General features: G+C 39.2%; 1 protein-coding gene across 4 annotated transcripts in view; it reads right to left on the bottom strand.

The window, feature by feature from the left end:
- Window positions 1-18,473, bottom strand: part of LOC139797539 (cohesin subunit SA-2-like) — a 62,886-nt gene that overhangs the window by 22,913 nt on the left and 21,500 nt on the right. For 2 of the 4 annotated variants that reach the window (XM_071746954.1, XM_071746964.1), the window contains exons 12-17: window positions 15,774-15,866; window positions 15,306-15,404; window positions 13,185-13,264; window positions 3,300-3,407; window positions 1,228-1,336; window positions 417-534 (exon numbers count right to left, since the gene is read on the bottom strand). In XM_071746954.1, the coding sequence (XP_071603055.1) occupies window positions 417-534; window positions 1,228-1,336; window positions 3,300-3,407; window positions 13,185-13,264; window positions 15,306-15,404; window positions 15,774-15,866 (607 nt within the window). The remainder of the gene's footprint in view (window positions 1-416; window positions 535-1,227; window positions 1,337-3,299; window positions 3,408-13,184; window positions 13,265-15,305; window positions 15,405-15,773; window positions 15,867-18,473) is intronic. The other 2 variants (XM_071746986.1, XM_071746975.1) reach the window with 1 other exon arrangement.

The raw sequence follows: 18,473 nt of genomic DNA, 5'->3' as shown, positions 1-18,473 counted from the left end.
AACCCAATCTTCTAGAGTGTTAGATGCCAATGAACTCAACATGTTATTCATATTGTCATGAAAAATAGCCCAGCAATATTGCATTTCAATCAGTTAACACTGTCAGGTTCTTAGGTTTTGGACAAGCAAAGTGGATGCTACATAACCATTATGGCTTAATTATGCAAGTATTCTTGCAAAGTTTCTAAAATAACATTACATAACTACAGAACAAATATATAACACATGTAACTAATAAAACAAATATATTGATATAAATATCATATTGGGAAGGCATGGTGTTGCATCTGCTTTGTAGCTCTTGAGAACCACAATTTGGGATCAAGGGGTAATGCAATATGAAATGACCTTAAACGAGCTCAAAAAACAGTATCAAGAGATTCATTCAGACAAAACTAAGTTCTTTGCTTACCCACCTTCTCCATCTCCTTCAGCATTGTTTAACAGAAGAGTGGTCATGCACTCCCAGTCCTTCAGGAACGTGCCTGCCCAGTCCCACAAGCTGTCTATGAGGTATGCAACATGTTTGTGTAGCTAGGAATTAAAAACACAAACTTACAGAAGCAAACACATCATCAAAATAAAACCACCTTCATATGTTCCTCTCCCTTTTTCCAGTTACAAAGCTTTGCCATTCTCACATATATTCACTCACAGTATTCCAACAAACTTAATTTGAGGCTAACCAACACTTAAACCCCCATGTCTCCAATCTGATACAAAGTAGGAAAGTGGTGGAAAAAAGCAGGAAAAGCAGGAAAAAGCTTTGCAGGAAGATTTAAAACTGCTGTGCCTGAGACACCTTAGCCAGACATAGGTCTGCAGCACTGCAAAAGCCAAAGAGTGAAGTACAACACTTTAGCTAATAAAACTCCCAGCAAAACTAATCAGTTCTTGGTCAGCACAGAGACATGGTATGGCAACCCATATCTGCCCATGGAGAAAACATGGACATGAACCAAAAAACCCTCACTTGGTGGCATTAGTCTTTCGGGTTGTTTGCAGAAGCTGCTTCAGCACTGATTCTCCCCATATAGTCATAAATTAGTTTTATTACAATAGAACAGAAATGTCTTCAATAAGAACTCATCCTAGAGAGCAAAACAACCCCAAACACCAAATATTTCAGATCACACCACCAGAAACAGTTTTCAAAAGGAAGCCAATAGTTGGTGCAACATGCAACACTAGATCTAAAAGGCTTACTGTAGGGGCTGTTCTCCTCACCTTGCTCTCCAGGAAAAAAGATATTAATCTTTTCAATTGATCAGTACTCGACCCAATCTTTCCTCCTTCTTTGGGCTGAACTTCTTCATCTCCCTCATGACTAAGCAGCCTGCCAACAGAAAAGGAAGTCAGTCCAGTTCTGCCATTCTTCTTCTTTGCCAATGTAGCACTAATTCTGTGTTACATTGGATCCCAAGGACTATTTCTTTTAAACATATACTTTACTTCAAATCACATCAGGCTTTTTTAGCAGATGAAAGAAAAAGATACCAGATTGTTTTCCATTAAGAGAGCTCTGCTATCCCTGTGGATGCAGAGCCTATTTCTGAAAATTTCATAGGTAGCCTGCCAGTTTTCTGGACAACAGATGCAGATTCCTCAGTGCTGGACATCTAACAAGCCAGTGTTTGCTCATGCTTGAAAAGGGACTTGCTCTAGGCTGAATCTAAACCTTAGCAGAGTAGAGGTATTATTCACAACCATTATTCACATCATGGAACATCTTGGAACTGAAATTTCTTAAAGAAAGCACAGTATCTTGAGTTCATAAGAGGAAATTTACTCAGCTTCACAAATACAGTGGAAAAACTATTCTGCATCTTCTGCCTGAAGTCTGAAGCACAATATGACACTTTTAATTTCTATTTTCCTCTTTATCCAAAATGAGTGTGACTGTACTGCTCAAGGAAAGTGCTAATCCCAAAATAAATACAGGAAGGCCATCCTCACAGATTAATGTAAGGCCCAAATACCTTGGACTTACGGACAAGACCACACTACTCAATGTCAATAAAACCCTATACTTCCAGTTAGGTTTCTGCTGATATAATTTATGCCAGCTAAGTAAGTAGCTTTAGTTCATAATAGAGGCATTGAGGACATTTTGGGCAAACCAAGACTGGGAGCAGGGAAGGAAAGCATAAGTATTTATACTAAATTTTTTAGCAGGATGCCTAGGGAAACGAGGGTGCCACTAATGTCTCTATCACACTAGAATGTGTATTGTATGGCAGAAGTGCCAGAGAGAAGAACTGGACAAACAAGAATAAGGATGAGGTTTACAGGGTCAAAGTGTCCACAGTGCACTGAGAAGGTGGGTAGAAAAAGTAGTTATCAGGGCAATCTCCTCGATGGCAAAAAAGCAGCAGTGTTATTATATGAAAAATACCTGATTTACAATAGAATATTAGGACCAACACAAAAGACTAAGCCAGACTAGCAGATGTGATAGAAGACTCATCAAAACAGAAATTTATCTTCATTTATCTTTCTGCTGGACTTGGCTCCACAAACCCCAGAATGTCAGCAATTCAGCTAGATAGGAAGAGACAAGCAGCAGGAGATTCTACATGTGTGGAAACACAAATCACTATATCTTGTGATTTTTTTGCCCACAAAAGCCTTGCCAAAATATTTTTTTCATTGCTCTCTGTAAGACAAAATTACTTCTATCAGCCATAGAGACAGAATATTTATTTCCTCTCTTTCTAGCATGCCAACTCCATTCACTTCATGCAACCATTGTTATAAGAAGCCCATTTATAAGAGTTACTCCTGGGGAAGATAAACCCTGTACTTCATTAACCTGACAGAAAATTGGGAGGGCTTTTTAATGTGCAGCATCTCTCATTATTCAAAGCCTTTACAATGTGTAAGGCAACTTCCAAAGGGAGGAGGCCATTTTTGTGATTAATCACCAAAGCTATGGAAATCCAGCAGATGCCAGGTGATGAATTAGCTTGTAAGAAGCAAAGCAACAGGAAAAGAAAGTAGAAAGAAAGGAGGTATGCTCCACACAGCATGGCATCTGTGGATCAGTCAGTTGTTTCATATTCTCTGGGTTAGTCTTGCAACATTTCTCATGCTTGTTGTGCCAGGGCTGTAGAGGGGAACAAATGATTACCCCCAGACAGCATTTCTCTACTGATTCAGAAGAAGAAAGCACAGCTACTACCCTCATGGTACACACTTTCTAGTGGAAAAATGAATGCTTAATGTCCCTCCTAAGTAAATCCACCTTCATTCAGAAACAAATGAGAATATGCAAGAAGGAGGCATGCAGGCAGAGATACCTCTTATAAAGGAATTCCCCAGCTGCTACGGCAAGAGGACGGTGTGTGGTATAAACAAACTGGTATAACATTTCACAGTCTTCAGTTGATAACACATCCTCACAGTTCCTAGGCAAAAATAACAATGGAAGTTATAGTTCAGGCTTATCTGCAAAGAATCTGATGAATGCTATGTCCAGCTTTTACTAGATCTGATTCTCCACAGCCATGCAACTTGTTTACACAGATAAATATCAAAAAAGGCTACCAAACAAATTAGGTAGCATTCTTTTACTTGCTGTATAGAGAAACAGAGGTCTGTGCAAGCCATGATGAATCAGGCCCACTGCATGGACATGAACATTAATTTGAAGTATAATTGTTTGATTAGTGGTCATGGCAAAAGGAGTAACAGTAACAAAAGAGGAAAATCATGCCTCTACTTTATGCTTAGATGTTCACAACAGAAGACAATAAACAAGAATAAGCCTTCATTTTGCAGAATTATTTTTAAATTATTTATTACAGTATTTTAAAACCTAAATTCTGTTACACTAGGCTTATACATCATCACATGTAGATAGAAATCAAAACACATTCTTGATAGAATGCTTACAACTGTAACCTTTCTGTGCAAACACAATGAAAGTCGTAATTTTTTTCATTCAGCTGTGCATCTTGAGAATAGCACAAGCCAACTAACTAGCAAACCTAGAACACACAGTGAGAGGTAGAAATGGTATTAAAAGCAACCTTTTACAAAAAGGAAAATGAAGCATAAAGAGACACCAGAGGAGTGAAGCCAAAAGTAAGGATTAGAGTTTTGAAAAACTTGTTTTTTACTGCTATAGCAATGTCACTGAACTAAGCTACCTCAGACAATGAAAGAGCAACATAGGAGATCCTTAACACTTATTACAGCCAGGTGAGATGAAGGGGGTTTTATCATAGAATCACAGAATGGTTTGCAATGGAAGGGACCTTAAGATCATCTAGTCCAACCCCTCTGCCACAGGCAGGGACACCTCCCACCAGACCAGGTTTCTCAAAGCCCCATCCAACCATGGCCTTGAGCACTTCCAGGGGGGGGGGCAGCCACAACTTCCCTGGTCAACCTGTGCCAGTGTCTCACCACCCTTGCAATTAAGAATTTCTTCCTAGAATCTAACACCTTCTACCAGTTTAAAGCTATTACACCTTGTCCTATCCCTACAAGCCTTTGTAAAATGCCCCTCATCAGCTTTCCTGTAGGCCTCTTTAGGCACTGGAAAGCTGCTGCAAGGTCTCCCCAGAGCCTCCTCTTCTCCAGGCTGAACAACCCCAACTCTCCCAGCCTCTCCTCATAGCAGAGGTGCTCCAGCACTCTGATCATCCTTGTGGCCTCTTCTGGGCTTGCTCCAACACTTCCATGTCATTCTTGTGTTGGGGACTGCAGAATTGGATGCAGTACTCTAAGTGGGGTCTCACGAGGGCAGCTTAGAGGTGAAGAATCACCTCCCTTGGCTCCTTCCAATGCAGCCCAGAATATGGTTAGTTTTCTAGCTGCAAGCACACACTGCCAGCTCATGTTGAGCTACTCATCAACCAACATCGCCAAGTCCTTCTCCTCAGGACTGCTCTTAATCCATTCTCCACCCAACCTGTATTTGTGCATGTTTCCATATATTACAGATTTTAATCCTCATGCACCAACAGTTTCCATCTACAGCTGCGGTCCAATACATTCTCTAAAACTAAGGAGTCTTTTGCTGGAAGTGATGTCTTACAACAACTGGCAACACTTCCTGTGTTTGCCCATTTGTCTCTAAGCCCATCACCTGCTATAGCATCCTCACAACTCATAAATATACCCTCCAGTCTGACTTGAAAAAAAAAAAAAAAAAAAAAAAAAGCTCACATTAGGAGACAGCATCACTGGAATGTCCATTGAAAATATTTTTTAGCACTATCTGGGATTTTAAATCAGTAGGGGAAAAGAAAAAATTATAAAAAGCCTATATTCATTTTTCAAAGCCAATGGCCTCTCATTTAAAAAAGCTGATACCCCACGAATTTTAGCTTTACAGTGTATTTACTCGCGTATCACTTGAATTTTTCATATTTTTGCCATGGTTGCTTACAATGGCCCCAGAAAGGTCAATCTTGCAAGTAATGCTTGCCCTCAACCGAAAAAGAAAAGGTGCCTTACATAATCTAGGTAGATATTGGTGGCCTCTTTTAACATGCAATTCCCTTGAGTATATATTTGTAGTAATAGGGCATATAGAAAGCACTCTGAGCACGTACATCTTGAAATCAGCACAACAGAAAACATTTATGAGACTCTTATTCAGCCAGCTACAGAGCTGGAGAAATAGAGTAAAAAAGTGTTAATTAAGGTTGACCAGTAAGAAACTGAAAATGTAAGATGGTTCATTAGTTTATATGAACAAGCACTGGTGTGTCCCATGAAGCCATGCACAAAGTATCAAATTTATTAAGCTTCTACAAATTTAACAAGTGAGAGCAAAAAACAGAATTACAACAAATTGCATTTACAGGAGTAAAAATACATGATATAGTATTTATATGAAAAGGCTATGGGGAATTTATTGAAATAAACTAGCAGTCTGATAAAGTTTCCTTCATTCTTTTGCATATCAATCTGTTCTATCGTGCTTTTAAAGCACGAGTTCCTATGAAGCTGCCCTTGTCACTCTCTCTATACACAATTTTAGAAAACTGTGGACAGCTTGAAAAAGAAGAAATTTCTATACAAACATACCATGATCTAGAGTAGGCCAACACAGAATCACATAATGGCTGAGCATGGACAATACATCTGGAGATCATCTAGTCCAAACCCCTGCTCAGAGGAGGATCATATACAACAGGTTGCTGTGGGTTGTGTCCAATGAGATTTTTAATACCTACAAAGTCAGAGACTCCATAACTTCTCTGGCAACTTATTCCAGTATTAAACCACCTTCACAGAAAAAAAAACTTCTTCCTAACACTTAAATCAAAATTTCTGTTCCATTCTGAACATGTCAGTCGAACGTACACGTTTTTTATATACACATATTATACACATATTATAATTTTTTATTCTTTATATTTCAAGTTTTCTCTTCTTAGCACATTTATGGAAATAGTAAATGCAACACCTGCAGGTCTTTATTTAAAAAAAAAATTCCTTGCACAAATTGTTGAGATAGCTCAAGGAGCTCAGTAGCCTGCCATCTCATCTGGTGGAAATCAAGGACCCTATCTTTCAAGTACAAATGAAACCACCCTTCCTTAGAACTGTTCTTTTATCAGGAAAGGCCATGGGGGTCCTGGTGGGTACAAGGCAGGTAATCCTAACCCTCTACTTAAAACTGGTGAGGCCACACCTGGAGTGATGGGCTCCTCAGTATATGGATATACTAGAGGGAGGTCAATGAAAGGCCATACTTATTATTAAGAAACTGGAATGTCCCTCCTATGAGAGAAGGGTGAGAGAGCTGGGACTGCTCAGCCTGGAGGAGAGAAGGCTCAGAGGGGAACTTATCACTGTGTGTAAGTACCTGAAGGAAGGGTGCAAAGATGCTGGAGTCAGGCTCTGCCCAGTGGGAAGACTAGAAGAAATGGGCACAAAGTGAGCCACAGAAGGTGCCCTCTGAATATCAGAAAGCTTTTTTTTTACCACAAGGGTGACAGAGCCCTGTCACAGGCTGCCCAGAGAGATTGTAGAGTCCCCATTGCTGGAGATATTCAAAAGCCATCTCCATGTTGTCTAGGTGGCCATGCTTGAGCAGTGGGGTTGACCTCCAGAGGTCCCTTCTAACCTCAGCCATCCTGTGATTTGAAATTACCACCTCCTTGTTTTCAAGGAGGTTTTCAACTTCATCTACCTTCAAAGAAGCTCGGCATTTTTCCCAGTTACACTTATTTCCTCCCAACTCAAGACAAGAGTAGGTCAGATGCAATAGCTCTGGCCATGTATGAAGGAATCCCTAGTTGAAAAGAAGCAAAAGAGGTGAAAACAACCCATTTTCTTTGCAGCACAGGGTGACAGACACTACTTGAGCACCTCATTTGGTTTTTTTATTCCTTTATTGAATGGAAAGGAACACCTGTATGAACTACTACTGCTTTTCACATACTGCTCAGCCACTAATTTGTGTGGTACAGCGGGGTTTATATTGGTAGCTCCCACTCAAAGGAGTTTTTAGAAGTTTTACTTGCCCCTGGAAGTAGCAGCACTTCATTACCTTAGCTACCACTACTACCAGAACCACCACAGTAAATGGGTGCCTTCCTTTTTTTACATACATAAGCCAATCATCAAACACTCAAAGAATACTTCAAAACTTCAAATACAGCAATAATACTACTACAAATTTACAGCCCTCAGAACACCAAACAACAGATAAAGGTTAAGCCAGAAGTGCCTGCCAGTGTTTGGGTGCCTAAAAATAAACAGGCATGGCCTTCCACATACCAGTGTCCTGACATATCTTTTTCTCAGCACTTCAGTGTGCACATGTCACAAAGAACAAGTTGAGATATTCTAGAGGGAGATCACAGACCCATTTTGTTCTGCATATGGCACCAGTTGAAAGATTTCATTCCTTGCTTTTTGTTCCTTCTTACTATAAGAGACGTGACTGCTGGAGTTGCCTCTCTTGGTCTGTACTATCACTTATACCAAGAATAACGAAAAAAATCATTATAGTAAAATAAAAATACACCAGATGCACTTCTCAAAGTTTTACCACCTTATTCTTTTTGTTTTTAGTGGCTGCGCAGGGAAAGATCTGGCACACATTAGGGTGACATTGGTAATGCAAGTGATAGCATCTCAAACAAAAATAATCTGTTAATTTTGTATTTCAAATTAATTCAAGTTAAGCATCTAAGTCTGCAAATATATTGTAAAAACATTATTCATACACTAAGCACTATCAAGCAAAAAACATATGTGGAAGGTATTCTAATATCCGAGATAAAATTGTAAAATAGAAAAAAATCAGCTAATCTGTTCTGTTATTTCCCTCTTTCTACCTTACTGTCATTGCACATATTTCAAGACAACACTTTGGTGATCAGAAAGATGATAACATGGGTGCCACTACAATATGACAAGAGCCCTTTCCCACCCACTTTAAAATGAGATTACCATGTTGCAATACACTGTGATTCTCTAATTACATTATAACAGAACACAAGACAATACACATTAGACAGATGCTGTATGGTAATGCTGTTTAGGTTAAGAAACACAATGCAAGGAGATACGAAATTCTTATTTTGTCTTTGTAACTCTTCAAATGGGAAAGATAAGAATCCAGAATCTCAACTGCTGAAGGTAACTTCCAAGAAAGCATAAACCTGAGAGAATGGAAAAGAGGAGAAGACAAAGGAGAAAGCACGTGCCTTTGCTCCATTTTGGTCTTCCACTATTTTTGTTAGGAAAATGATACAGCACTACCAGAAGTACACTTGAATAGTTGTAGCAGACTTGAAGGAATCACAGAGCTGTGAAGAGCTCCGTGCCATGTCCTTCTGATTGTACCTAACCTCCTACAAGCAAGTTACTGATGCAAGAAATCAGAACTGTGCAGTATGATTCGCTTCACTGCTTCACATGCTACTTCTATGAACTTGAAGATAACATTTCTTTATCTTTCCTAAAAGCCACTAAACAGGGCAAAAGTGGATAATTTCCTTTTTTGTATGCAAGGCATGTCTCTTTCTTCAGCCTGTTTTTTACAATCACAGGAAAACACTTTATATAATAGCATTTAAGGCTTCAATAAGCTTAACTGTTTCTGCACAATGAAGGGTCTGAATACCCTTGCAGTGAGTGCATTTGCCTGACAAATGCCAATTTATCCTTTGAATTCAGTTCATGGCTGAGCTGTGAGACAGCACTACAGAATCACAGAGTTCAACCCTCTGCTGACACTGAATTGCTTGTCATGGTACATACCTACACCTACCACTAGAACTAGCAACATATTTGACATGGTGTCCTTTGCCAAATCCAGTTTCCAAGTTTCTCCCCACCCTCTCCAAACTAAACCATCCTTCCCTGTCTAGTTGAGAATCAGAAGAGACTGATTTTCAAGCACAACAGTGATGTACCCCTACTTGACTTGGTCCTTATGTGCTAAGCATGACACTGGAAACTTACAAGGCTCAGTTTCTTGACTTTTAGGTTGGATTACCTTTACTGACCACCACCAAAGCATTGAGGTGAGAATCAATGAATTTGCCAGCTCCACTAAACAGCTTCTAAACTATTTATGTGACATCTTCAGTGACTGCAATATACTCACACTTCTCACTAAGCTCTTCCAGATTTCAAACTTGAGAGCTTTATGTTTAAAACTCAGTTTAATTTCCAGTTACACGTAACTAAAGTAACACAAAGTAATTTTCCCCTTTGCTATTTACATATCCAAGCTATTTGTAGATTTGTGCCCCTACCTGCACCACTTGTAACCTTTCCTCATTCATCCACCACAGTTACCTAATTAATTTTGCTGCTCCTTTTTAAAATCCCTCTACTCTTTTAAGCAGTAAAGCACTCCAACATGAACAGAACTGTCTGGCAGTAGGCACAGTAAACTCATTTGCCTCCTAAAGGGCAATGTTTTCAGTAAGATTCCTTGGTCTCTCACTGTCACTCATGTTTTCTCCCTCTTTATTTCCTTCCTAGTTCTATTCCCTCTCAGATCCTTTGCAACATTAATGCTAACAATTATGCATAATGCAGTAGCATTAATAATTTCTATTATGCTAAACCTCATAGTCTCATTTCAGTTTTGGGATTGCATCATGCTGTGTAAAAGTAGAAATCTACGAGCCCAAAGACCTTGGCATTCAATTGAGACAACATGCAACAAACAAGAAGAAAAAAATCTGAGCTCACAGAGACAGACAAGATAAAAATACAAATAGGGACTTGAAAAAAACAGGCATATGCATAGCAGGAGGGTTTTGAATCAGCACTGGATTTTTTTTTTTAATAATGCAGCACACCTAGGTGAATTGAAAATCAGTATTTTCACTGCCTCTCTAGCTAGCAAGGGAAAGAATGCAAAGGTCACCATAGCATTTACGTGGGCCAGTATTACACAGAGTATTCAATGTATATTCCACAGGACTGGAAAGAAGTGTTCACTAAAAAATGGTCAAAGCTGTTATTAACACACATGGAGCACAGCTCCACTGCAACCATAAAACATCTCAAAAATAATTAATTGGCAATTAGGTCTTCCTACTATACTCACCCAAAAGACAATTATGGAAGCCAGTAAAAGTTACTGATATAGTAAATTTTCCCCACAAAGAAAGTCACAGAGCACCCAACAGACTGACTGGAGGAAGAAAGCCACTCCTTGCTTCGCTTCTTGCCAACACGTCTCATGGAACATCAAAATATTTATCTCTAGATTATAGACATGTTATAAAGCTCAGTACCTGATCAGTTCAGATTATATACATTATTAAGAATAATCCATTATTCCAAATCATAGACAGAGTTCATGAGATAAAGGTTCTTGCTGGTAGCATTAAAAATAGCAATTGGATCTGAAAGGTCTTTCATGTCTCACCAAAAATGCAAGTTGGAAAATCAGAATTCATTTGCCAAATTTGCAGATGACAAAAAAGAGCCATTCATGGAGAAGCCAATACAGCATGACAAAAACAGCAAAAAAATTGAATACATCAATGCATACAAATAGAAGTGCCATTTATACAAGCTGTCACTTATTATTCTTTAAAGGCAAGGGGAATTTTAATCCCCAACCCCATTTCATGCTTTACTGTATGTACAAAGCAGCATTAATGCTCAATATCCAGATACTGGTTTTAAGCTATGAGACACACTTATCTGAGACATAGTAGCCCTGAAATGTCTTTTCTTCTGCAATGCCAGCAGCATCTCCTTTCTGGCACTGTTGCACATACTGAGGCATAAGCTCTTCCCCTGCTAAAAGAGCATCTTGATGCAGGCTCTGGATAAAAACACTGTCTATATTGTCAAAATTCTCTTCACGCAGGTTTTATAGACTGGTCAGTGCTACTCTTACCAAAAAGAAGAGCTGTCATGGAGTTGGCTTCTTGAGTCCCCAGTTGCACTTTCATCACTCCAATAATTAAGCCAAATGAGCAGGGCTCAAAGCAACTGAGGAGAGGGGACCAGAAAGGAGGATGGCTACACAACAGGTGAGCAAAAAGAAAGAGAAGCATGTATTTGTTGGGCTCCACACAGTCTAATTAAAACCAATTTCAAAAGATATTAATTTTACTTTCAAAAGCTACATTTCTACGATAGAAAAAAGTCATTCAGAAAACTTTAGAAGGCATTTTTTCACTTTGGAAATCACATTTAAGAAAAATTTAAGGGGAAAAAATGCTTCAGGGAAAAAGAAACATTGATCAAACTTTTATAGCTGCAGCTTGCATTAATGAGAACATGCTCCCTTATAATAAAGTCAGAGATGATAAACAGCTGCAGTGCCAATGTAGCACTTGTTAGTTCAGATACAGAACAAGGGCAGCCATAACTGGTGTACAGCATCTTTGTACTTCAACAATGGTGTGCTGCTTCTCCTAGCACTGGGACACATTATACACAGACACAGCTTTATGCTTTGTTCCAACAGCTACACACCATGGAGAACCAAGGGATGCAAAACAGACATTGTAAGCACAGAAACAATATAACCCTGGATACTACTAGTGACACCCAAACAATGGTACTCCCTTCAGAAAAGCTGTGCTCATAGCATCATACGCTGTTCTGGTGTGTATGTTGAAGAAGACCTAGAGAAATGCCACTCCAATCAATGGAGTTTGAAGTGACATAGGAGACCAGACTATAAAGCAACACTTCAATATACAAAGATACTTTAAATTTAATGTAAATATCTACAGGATCATATAAAATAGTCCATTAAGGCCTACACCCTCATCTAGCAATAACCACTACATCTATTTTAAAATCAAAAGCAAATCCCACAAGGCTACTGGACAACACACCATGCTGCACATGGAAGTAAGCATCAGCAAAATTCCACTTAAACTTCGACAGAAGAGACATTTATTGAGTCCTAACATCTCAACTGTATTACCAATGAAACGTAGTGGGGTTTTAGTTCTCATTTTTCATTGAAAAAGAGGGACAGACAATTTATTCTTCATGTATCTTTCAAGTAAAGCCACTTCTAAAATAAATGTGTTGTTCAAGGATGTATCAGAATAGCATTTGCATACTTCTGCAACATTAGTCCAGTTTTTCTCCACCCTTCCAGATTGCCGTTATCACACCAAATCAAAGGCTGGATGTTAATTTCACAAGAAAATAACCCTCCTGTTAGTTTTAGACCTCAGTAAAACCAAGAAATTGTACACTTGCTCATTTCCTGTCAGTCAGTCTGCTGTGGACTCAATAGCTCACAGGTTCTCTGCCATAAAGAATCTGAAAGTTTAAATTTTAGCAACAGCCTCAAATCTCAAGGCTTCCTGCATCAGGTGGGGAGACAGGGAAGATGGCAGAGTTCCCTGAGCTCCTGGCCAAGGCCTGGCACCCCTGGACAGAAGATGGGGTGGGGGCCCTGTGGACAGACAGATGCTCAGATTGAGAAAAAACAAAATGAAAGTGTGGAATTTCCTTTCAGAGGGAAGTATAAAGACATATAGATGTAATTTTCATACTGAATCTCACAAGGGTTTTCTTAACATTGGTATTTCCCACTGATAGAAAATGCCATGTCTTGGTTGGGCGACATTAACTCTAACTCATACCCTACCAGAAGCAGCTGTTTCCCAGCATGTATCTGATTACAGGAAGATTCATCAATCAGGATTGTATTGGGATCTTGTTGCCATTAAAACAATACAGTAAATTAAAAAAAAAAAATTATTTACTGTGACATAAGCATCAAGAGTTTCATGGCTTGAACTGCTACTTCATGGTCCTTGTCCAGAGGCATGGACACAATTCGATCCTAATGGATGTAAAATGACAATAAAAAGATGTAACATGGTCTGTTCTCAATAAAAACATATTTTTGCTACAGCTAGATCATCTACACTAGTAGAGCAGAGATTTATTTTTATTTCAGCAGCTATTTCCTAAGAGACATAAGGCAACTTGATTACTACCGCGTAGTTCCCCAGCCCCTGAAAATTAACAGCATGTTAATTTTTTAACTGAATTAATCATGCAGTAATATGATATTTTTTATAGATGTAATGTATGCGTTCACAAGAAATCAACTACAGTCTACAAATTAAAAGTGACTGACAGCTTGTTTCTACGACGTTACTACTGGCACTTCAGTATGTCAAATGAAGGTGAGCCTCAAATTACAAGCATGATATAATCAGTTTTTCCCATCAACAATAAAATGTATGTACCTACACATTACAGAAGCCAGTGCCTTGCTGGAAAGACAATTATGACTTGAGTCATAAAGGTACTTCATGGAATAGCAACAATTTTTCTGACCTATAGAATTCATGTTACTGTAATGTTTTCCTCAGAAAACAGTGGATATTTTCCTGTCCTTTCTATCCAAGAACTCACATTCCTCAGTGAGGTCTACATCTCTGAGGTACATTAAGCCTTGGGACTTGCTTGTTTTGAGACTAACAGCTTTTTTCACTTAACCTATCATTTATAAATCTCTAGATCCATTTCAACTTGCACCTTCCTTTTCTCTCACAACCCAGCTGCAAAGTGTGTAAGTCCATGAATCCTGAGCTTGAACACACAGTGCCAAACCCCTGCTTGTGGGAAATGGATTGATGGTTATATGATTACATTTCCCATCACTGAAGAAGGAGAATTTGAACACTGAAAGATTGCAGATCAGTCTGTATTTTGTGTGTAGCTGTTACGGTTTCTTTTGTTTACAGGTAAAGGAGTTGTGTTTGGGTTGTTTTGATTGGAGGATGGAGTTTGCAATAATCCATTTATATAGCATCCTCCACACAAAGGAAGATAAGAGTACAGACAGACAGGAGGTATTTCATCAGTCTTTGAATAAATACCAATCCTGCATCTGGTTAAAAAGCTTAAAGTAACCTGCTTTTAGAAAGAAAGATAAGGGACTACCATGTAACTGTTTAACATGGAGACTAATCTCAGATAGCCAAGTTTCAGTCTGAATAATTTTTTCTTAAAATGCCCATAGTAATCTATTTCTTGTTCTTTGATGATGTGCTCTAGGTATTTTTTAAGATTGGCAACTGTTTTGACATACAGGTAATCCCTGCACCTTTTGCAAAAAGAACATGAATTGCCACCACATGCAGGACTTGATTATGTACCGATTCAGAGAGACTCAGATAACAACCACAGCATCTTGAGCTTTTTTATTCAAATACTGAAAAGGCACAGCCCCACTGGGGGTGAGAGTATCTGACAAAATCATTACCCAGAGCAGGACGGAAAAAAAAAGTAAAGGGTTTACTTCTTAAATTAGTCAGGATGTTGGAATATGATAAAGGCAGTGCACGGGGTCAATGTGGTCACAGAACAAGCTCTGAAAATTGCAGCGTATCACCTGACTTGCTCAGAAAGGAGAAAAGGGATCCTTCTTCAAGATTCATACTGACATAGTGGATCGACAGAGAGAGCCATTCCCACATCAGTGTGATACATGCTCAGTCAATCCAGTATCTACATGGTTAACCCGTTATCAGGAGCAGCAAAAAAAGGGACCCTTAGAGTATGAAATACTTTCTCATCTGCCAAAGATCCTGTAAAAAAATCTGGGCCATTCTGGATGAATTCTGGAGATAACTGACCACAATGCATGCTAATACTTTTTTGTGCATGAATTAAAATGAAACAAACTCCACAGAAACAGAGGGAAATATCTCTGCAAAACTATTTCATCCACCAAGTCAAACAGGCTGTTTCTGCAGTGCTTTAAGCACCTGTCAGTCAAGACATTGGGGAGATCAGCTATGATCAAAACATCAGACCCAGTGTACACACCCAACCCAGACTTAAAAAGTAGCAAACAGTAAACTATTTACCTTGAATCTGCTCGTAAAGAGATCCATCCTGGAAGCAAGTTCTTTTCTGCTATAAATTCCTTGCAGTCCCAGAAGGCACTTCAACCGCACTTCAGCTTGCTACAAGACAAAGAGAAATCAGCTAACAGTAAAAAAAGTTAATCTTTGGTGTTATTCACTATAGCAATTTATATTATGTAAATAAGTGTTCTCTGTGCATCCCTACAGCACACTACCCCAACGCTGCCTCGTTTTCTTCATTAGTGACATCAGTATTATTTTGTGTGCTCACACACACGTCTCTCTTTCACACAGAAGTCTGCACTGAGCCAAACTTAAAGGTGACATCAAAGTTTGTCCCAGGCTCCCTAAGATCCAAAGAAAACCCTCACAGACATCACAGTTAATAAAAGCAAATGAATGGAAGAGATGCAAAAATTGTGCTGTTCACCTGTTAAAGATACAAAGACAAGAATGTGGATGACCTACATAATACAACCAGCTCTCTTCATACATCAGACTTTGCCTGCTTCCTTTCAACACTGGACTCGGACAATCATCAAGCAAGGACTCCAGGAAATTCTGGAAGATTCCCAGAGGATGAGGTACAACTTATCATTATGGATTTTTACAGATGCATGGTTAAATGTTACACCTTCTCCCTATTCTATTTTACACTAGAACAGTGTATTTGAAGCATTCCAAAAAGAAAAGGGTTGCTTTGAATTAGTTAATTTAGGCAAAACATATTTATCCCCATGAGGTGTTATTTCATACTGTTAGTACTGCTCCCTCATAGATGACTCAAAAAGAAGTATTTTGTTTATCCAGCTTTTAAATTTTCTCATGCATATTACTACCCCTTTAAATGGCATTAGGAAAGTCATTTTGAGGATCTAACATAGAAAAATCACTGTGTTCTATAAACTTACAATGCTAAGGATATGAGCAGAGACACTTAATGAACTGCAGGCTTCCAATCAGTCTCTTCATATTTCTTCCTTAATTCCTCTTGCTAACAGTAGCAGTAAAAACAATCAAGGAAATCCATGAAAGGAGACCACCTACACATAGGCTATGCATTACTACAGGTTCCTGTTCACCTGCTTAGATGGAAAGCAAAGGATGATCCCCAGGAGCAGACTTTTACCAACAGGTTTACTGTTTTGATGTTGACATGATGATGACAAAAGACAGCTTTTTGCTAGAAATATAAAATGAAATATCAACAAGTATTAATTAGTACTGCCTCTGATCTGCCTGTGACACACCAGCAGTACATATTCTATATTTTACTTTAAAATGAAAGGCTTTCTGAGAAAGAGACTGTTGCCCACACATGCTGCTTCCTACAGCCACAAGGGCTGGCTCCATAGCACAGAACCTGTTCACAGAAAGTCCCAACCTGGCACCCCTCACTACATGCTGGCAATAATTCAGACAATGTATTGCAAAACTGGCTTTAGCTGCCCTCAGTATTTTATCTCAAGGCTTTGCTTGTGAATATAAACTGTATTTTTGCTTGAGGAAAGTTAAAAAAAAAAATTAAAAGTTTGTGATTATTTGTTGGATGGTCATGTAGCCCTGACATGCAGCTAGTAGTGTCATTTGCATTTGTCAGTCAGGTGGCATTCAAATGTAGGTCTACAGATATGAAGTTTAATATATTAAACTACAGCACCTGCCTTCTAAGGTATCCTGTTTCACCTGAAAGCTTTCAGTCATAATGGTGTTTCTTCTAAGCATTAAGAAAATTAACTCTAGTAACTACAAAAAAGTAATTACTTCTATGACTAATTCTGTCTTCCTCTGTTTTCAGCTGCATTTTCTCCTCCTCAATTACCTCTTCTTTTCTAGGTTCATCACTCATTATAGCTTCTTGATCATTCTAAATTACTTCACATTCTTCTAAACTACCTCAACTACTTAACCTTCACCTCCTTCAGACAGTGATGTAGCCAAGTACAAACACCCAGTCATCTACTCCCCTCATTAGAACTACCATTCTAATCTTGTCAATATATCTGCCCTGACAAAAGACCTATTTGGTCTTTCAGAGGTGTGACAAGTATGAAGGGGAACTCTGGAAGAACATTTTCAGGATAGTCTGAACACACACTGTCTCTCAGCTGTATTACAGTGTATTTTGATCCTGAGCTGCCAACAGACTGGCAGAAAACATCAGTAAGATGACGAGCAGCTCCAGTGACTTCAAAGAGCTCTGCGTGGGCTCTGGCACCACTCAGACACATTCAGTTACATGATTTCAGCCTCACCACTGTCACAGAGATAAGGCCATTCAATAATCCTTACAAATTCAAGCTGGGACTTCGATCATTTGACAGGGTCATTGAGTCATTGTCCTGGTTTGGGCCAGGATAAAGGTGATTTTCTGTCTTGTACTTTTGCTTTTAGCTAAGTCTCTTGTAAGTAGGCACTTGCTGAAATTAACAGCAAGTTTCTCAGACAGTGTCTGCTTCTAGGACTGATAACACTTGATGTTTATAGTTACTGCTAGAAACTGGAATGCAGAGCCAAGGACACTGCTCAGCTCTGAAGAAAACATAAAGAGGTCCCACCTGCATCCCTCCTTTGGGGAGGAACGGACAAGATAGATGCCAGAATTGACCAAACAGAGTATTCCATCCCATATACGTCATCCTCAGTATAAATTTGAGGGATCACGAGGGCCAAGCCAGATTTCCTGCTTCCAGCTTCCGGCTGCCTGCCCTTCCTGCCTTTCCCTTCCCTTTCCTTCACCCCGGCACCCTGGAAGGATCCTGTCTGTTCATCTGCCTGTGGTCCTGATCCGTGCCAGCCCATATCTGTGTGTTCCTGCCTCCAGCTCCCAACTGCTGCCGACTCCAGGAGTCCAGCCTGGACTTTCCCAGGGCTGCCCTGCAGCCTCGGTGGTGACATGAGAGCTATTGGGGGAAAGGGGGGGAGGAATGTGGTGTCCCTTTTCTTGTATATTTGTATATATTTAGTAATTTTTCCTATTTATCATTACTGTTTCATTAAAGTTGTGTAGTTTAGTTTCCAGCCCATAAGTCTCTCTCCCTTATTCTCTCTCCTTTCTTATCAGGGAGGAGAGAGAGATTAATAGAGAGCGTCTGTTATTCGGTTTAATTGCCGGGCCAGTGTTAAACCGTGACAGTCATTTTAAAAAAATTTTTAAAACTGCCCAAA

The sequence above is a fragment of the Heliangelus exortis genome, chromosome 1 (genome assembly GCF_036169615.1).
Source record: "Heliangelus exortis chromosome 1, bHelExo1.hap1, whole genome shotgun sequence".
NCBI classification, from domain to species: Eukaryota; Metazoa; Chordata; class Aves; order Apodiformes; family Trochilidae; genus Heliangelus; species Heliangelus exortis.
This window is presented reverse-complemented; position numbering and strand designations above follow the sequence as displayed.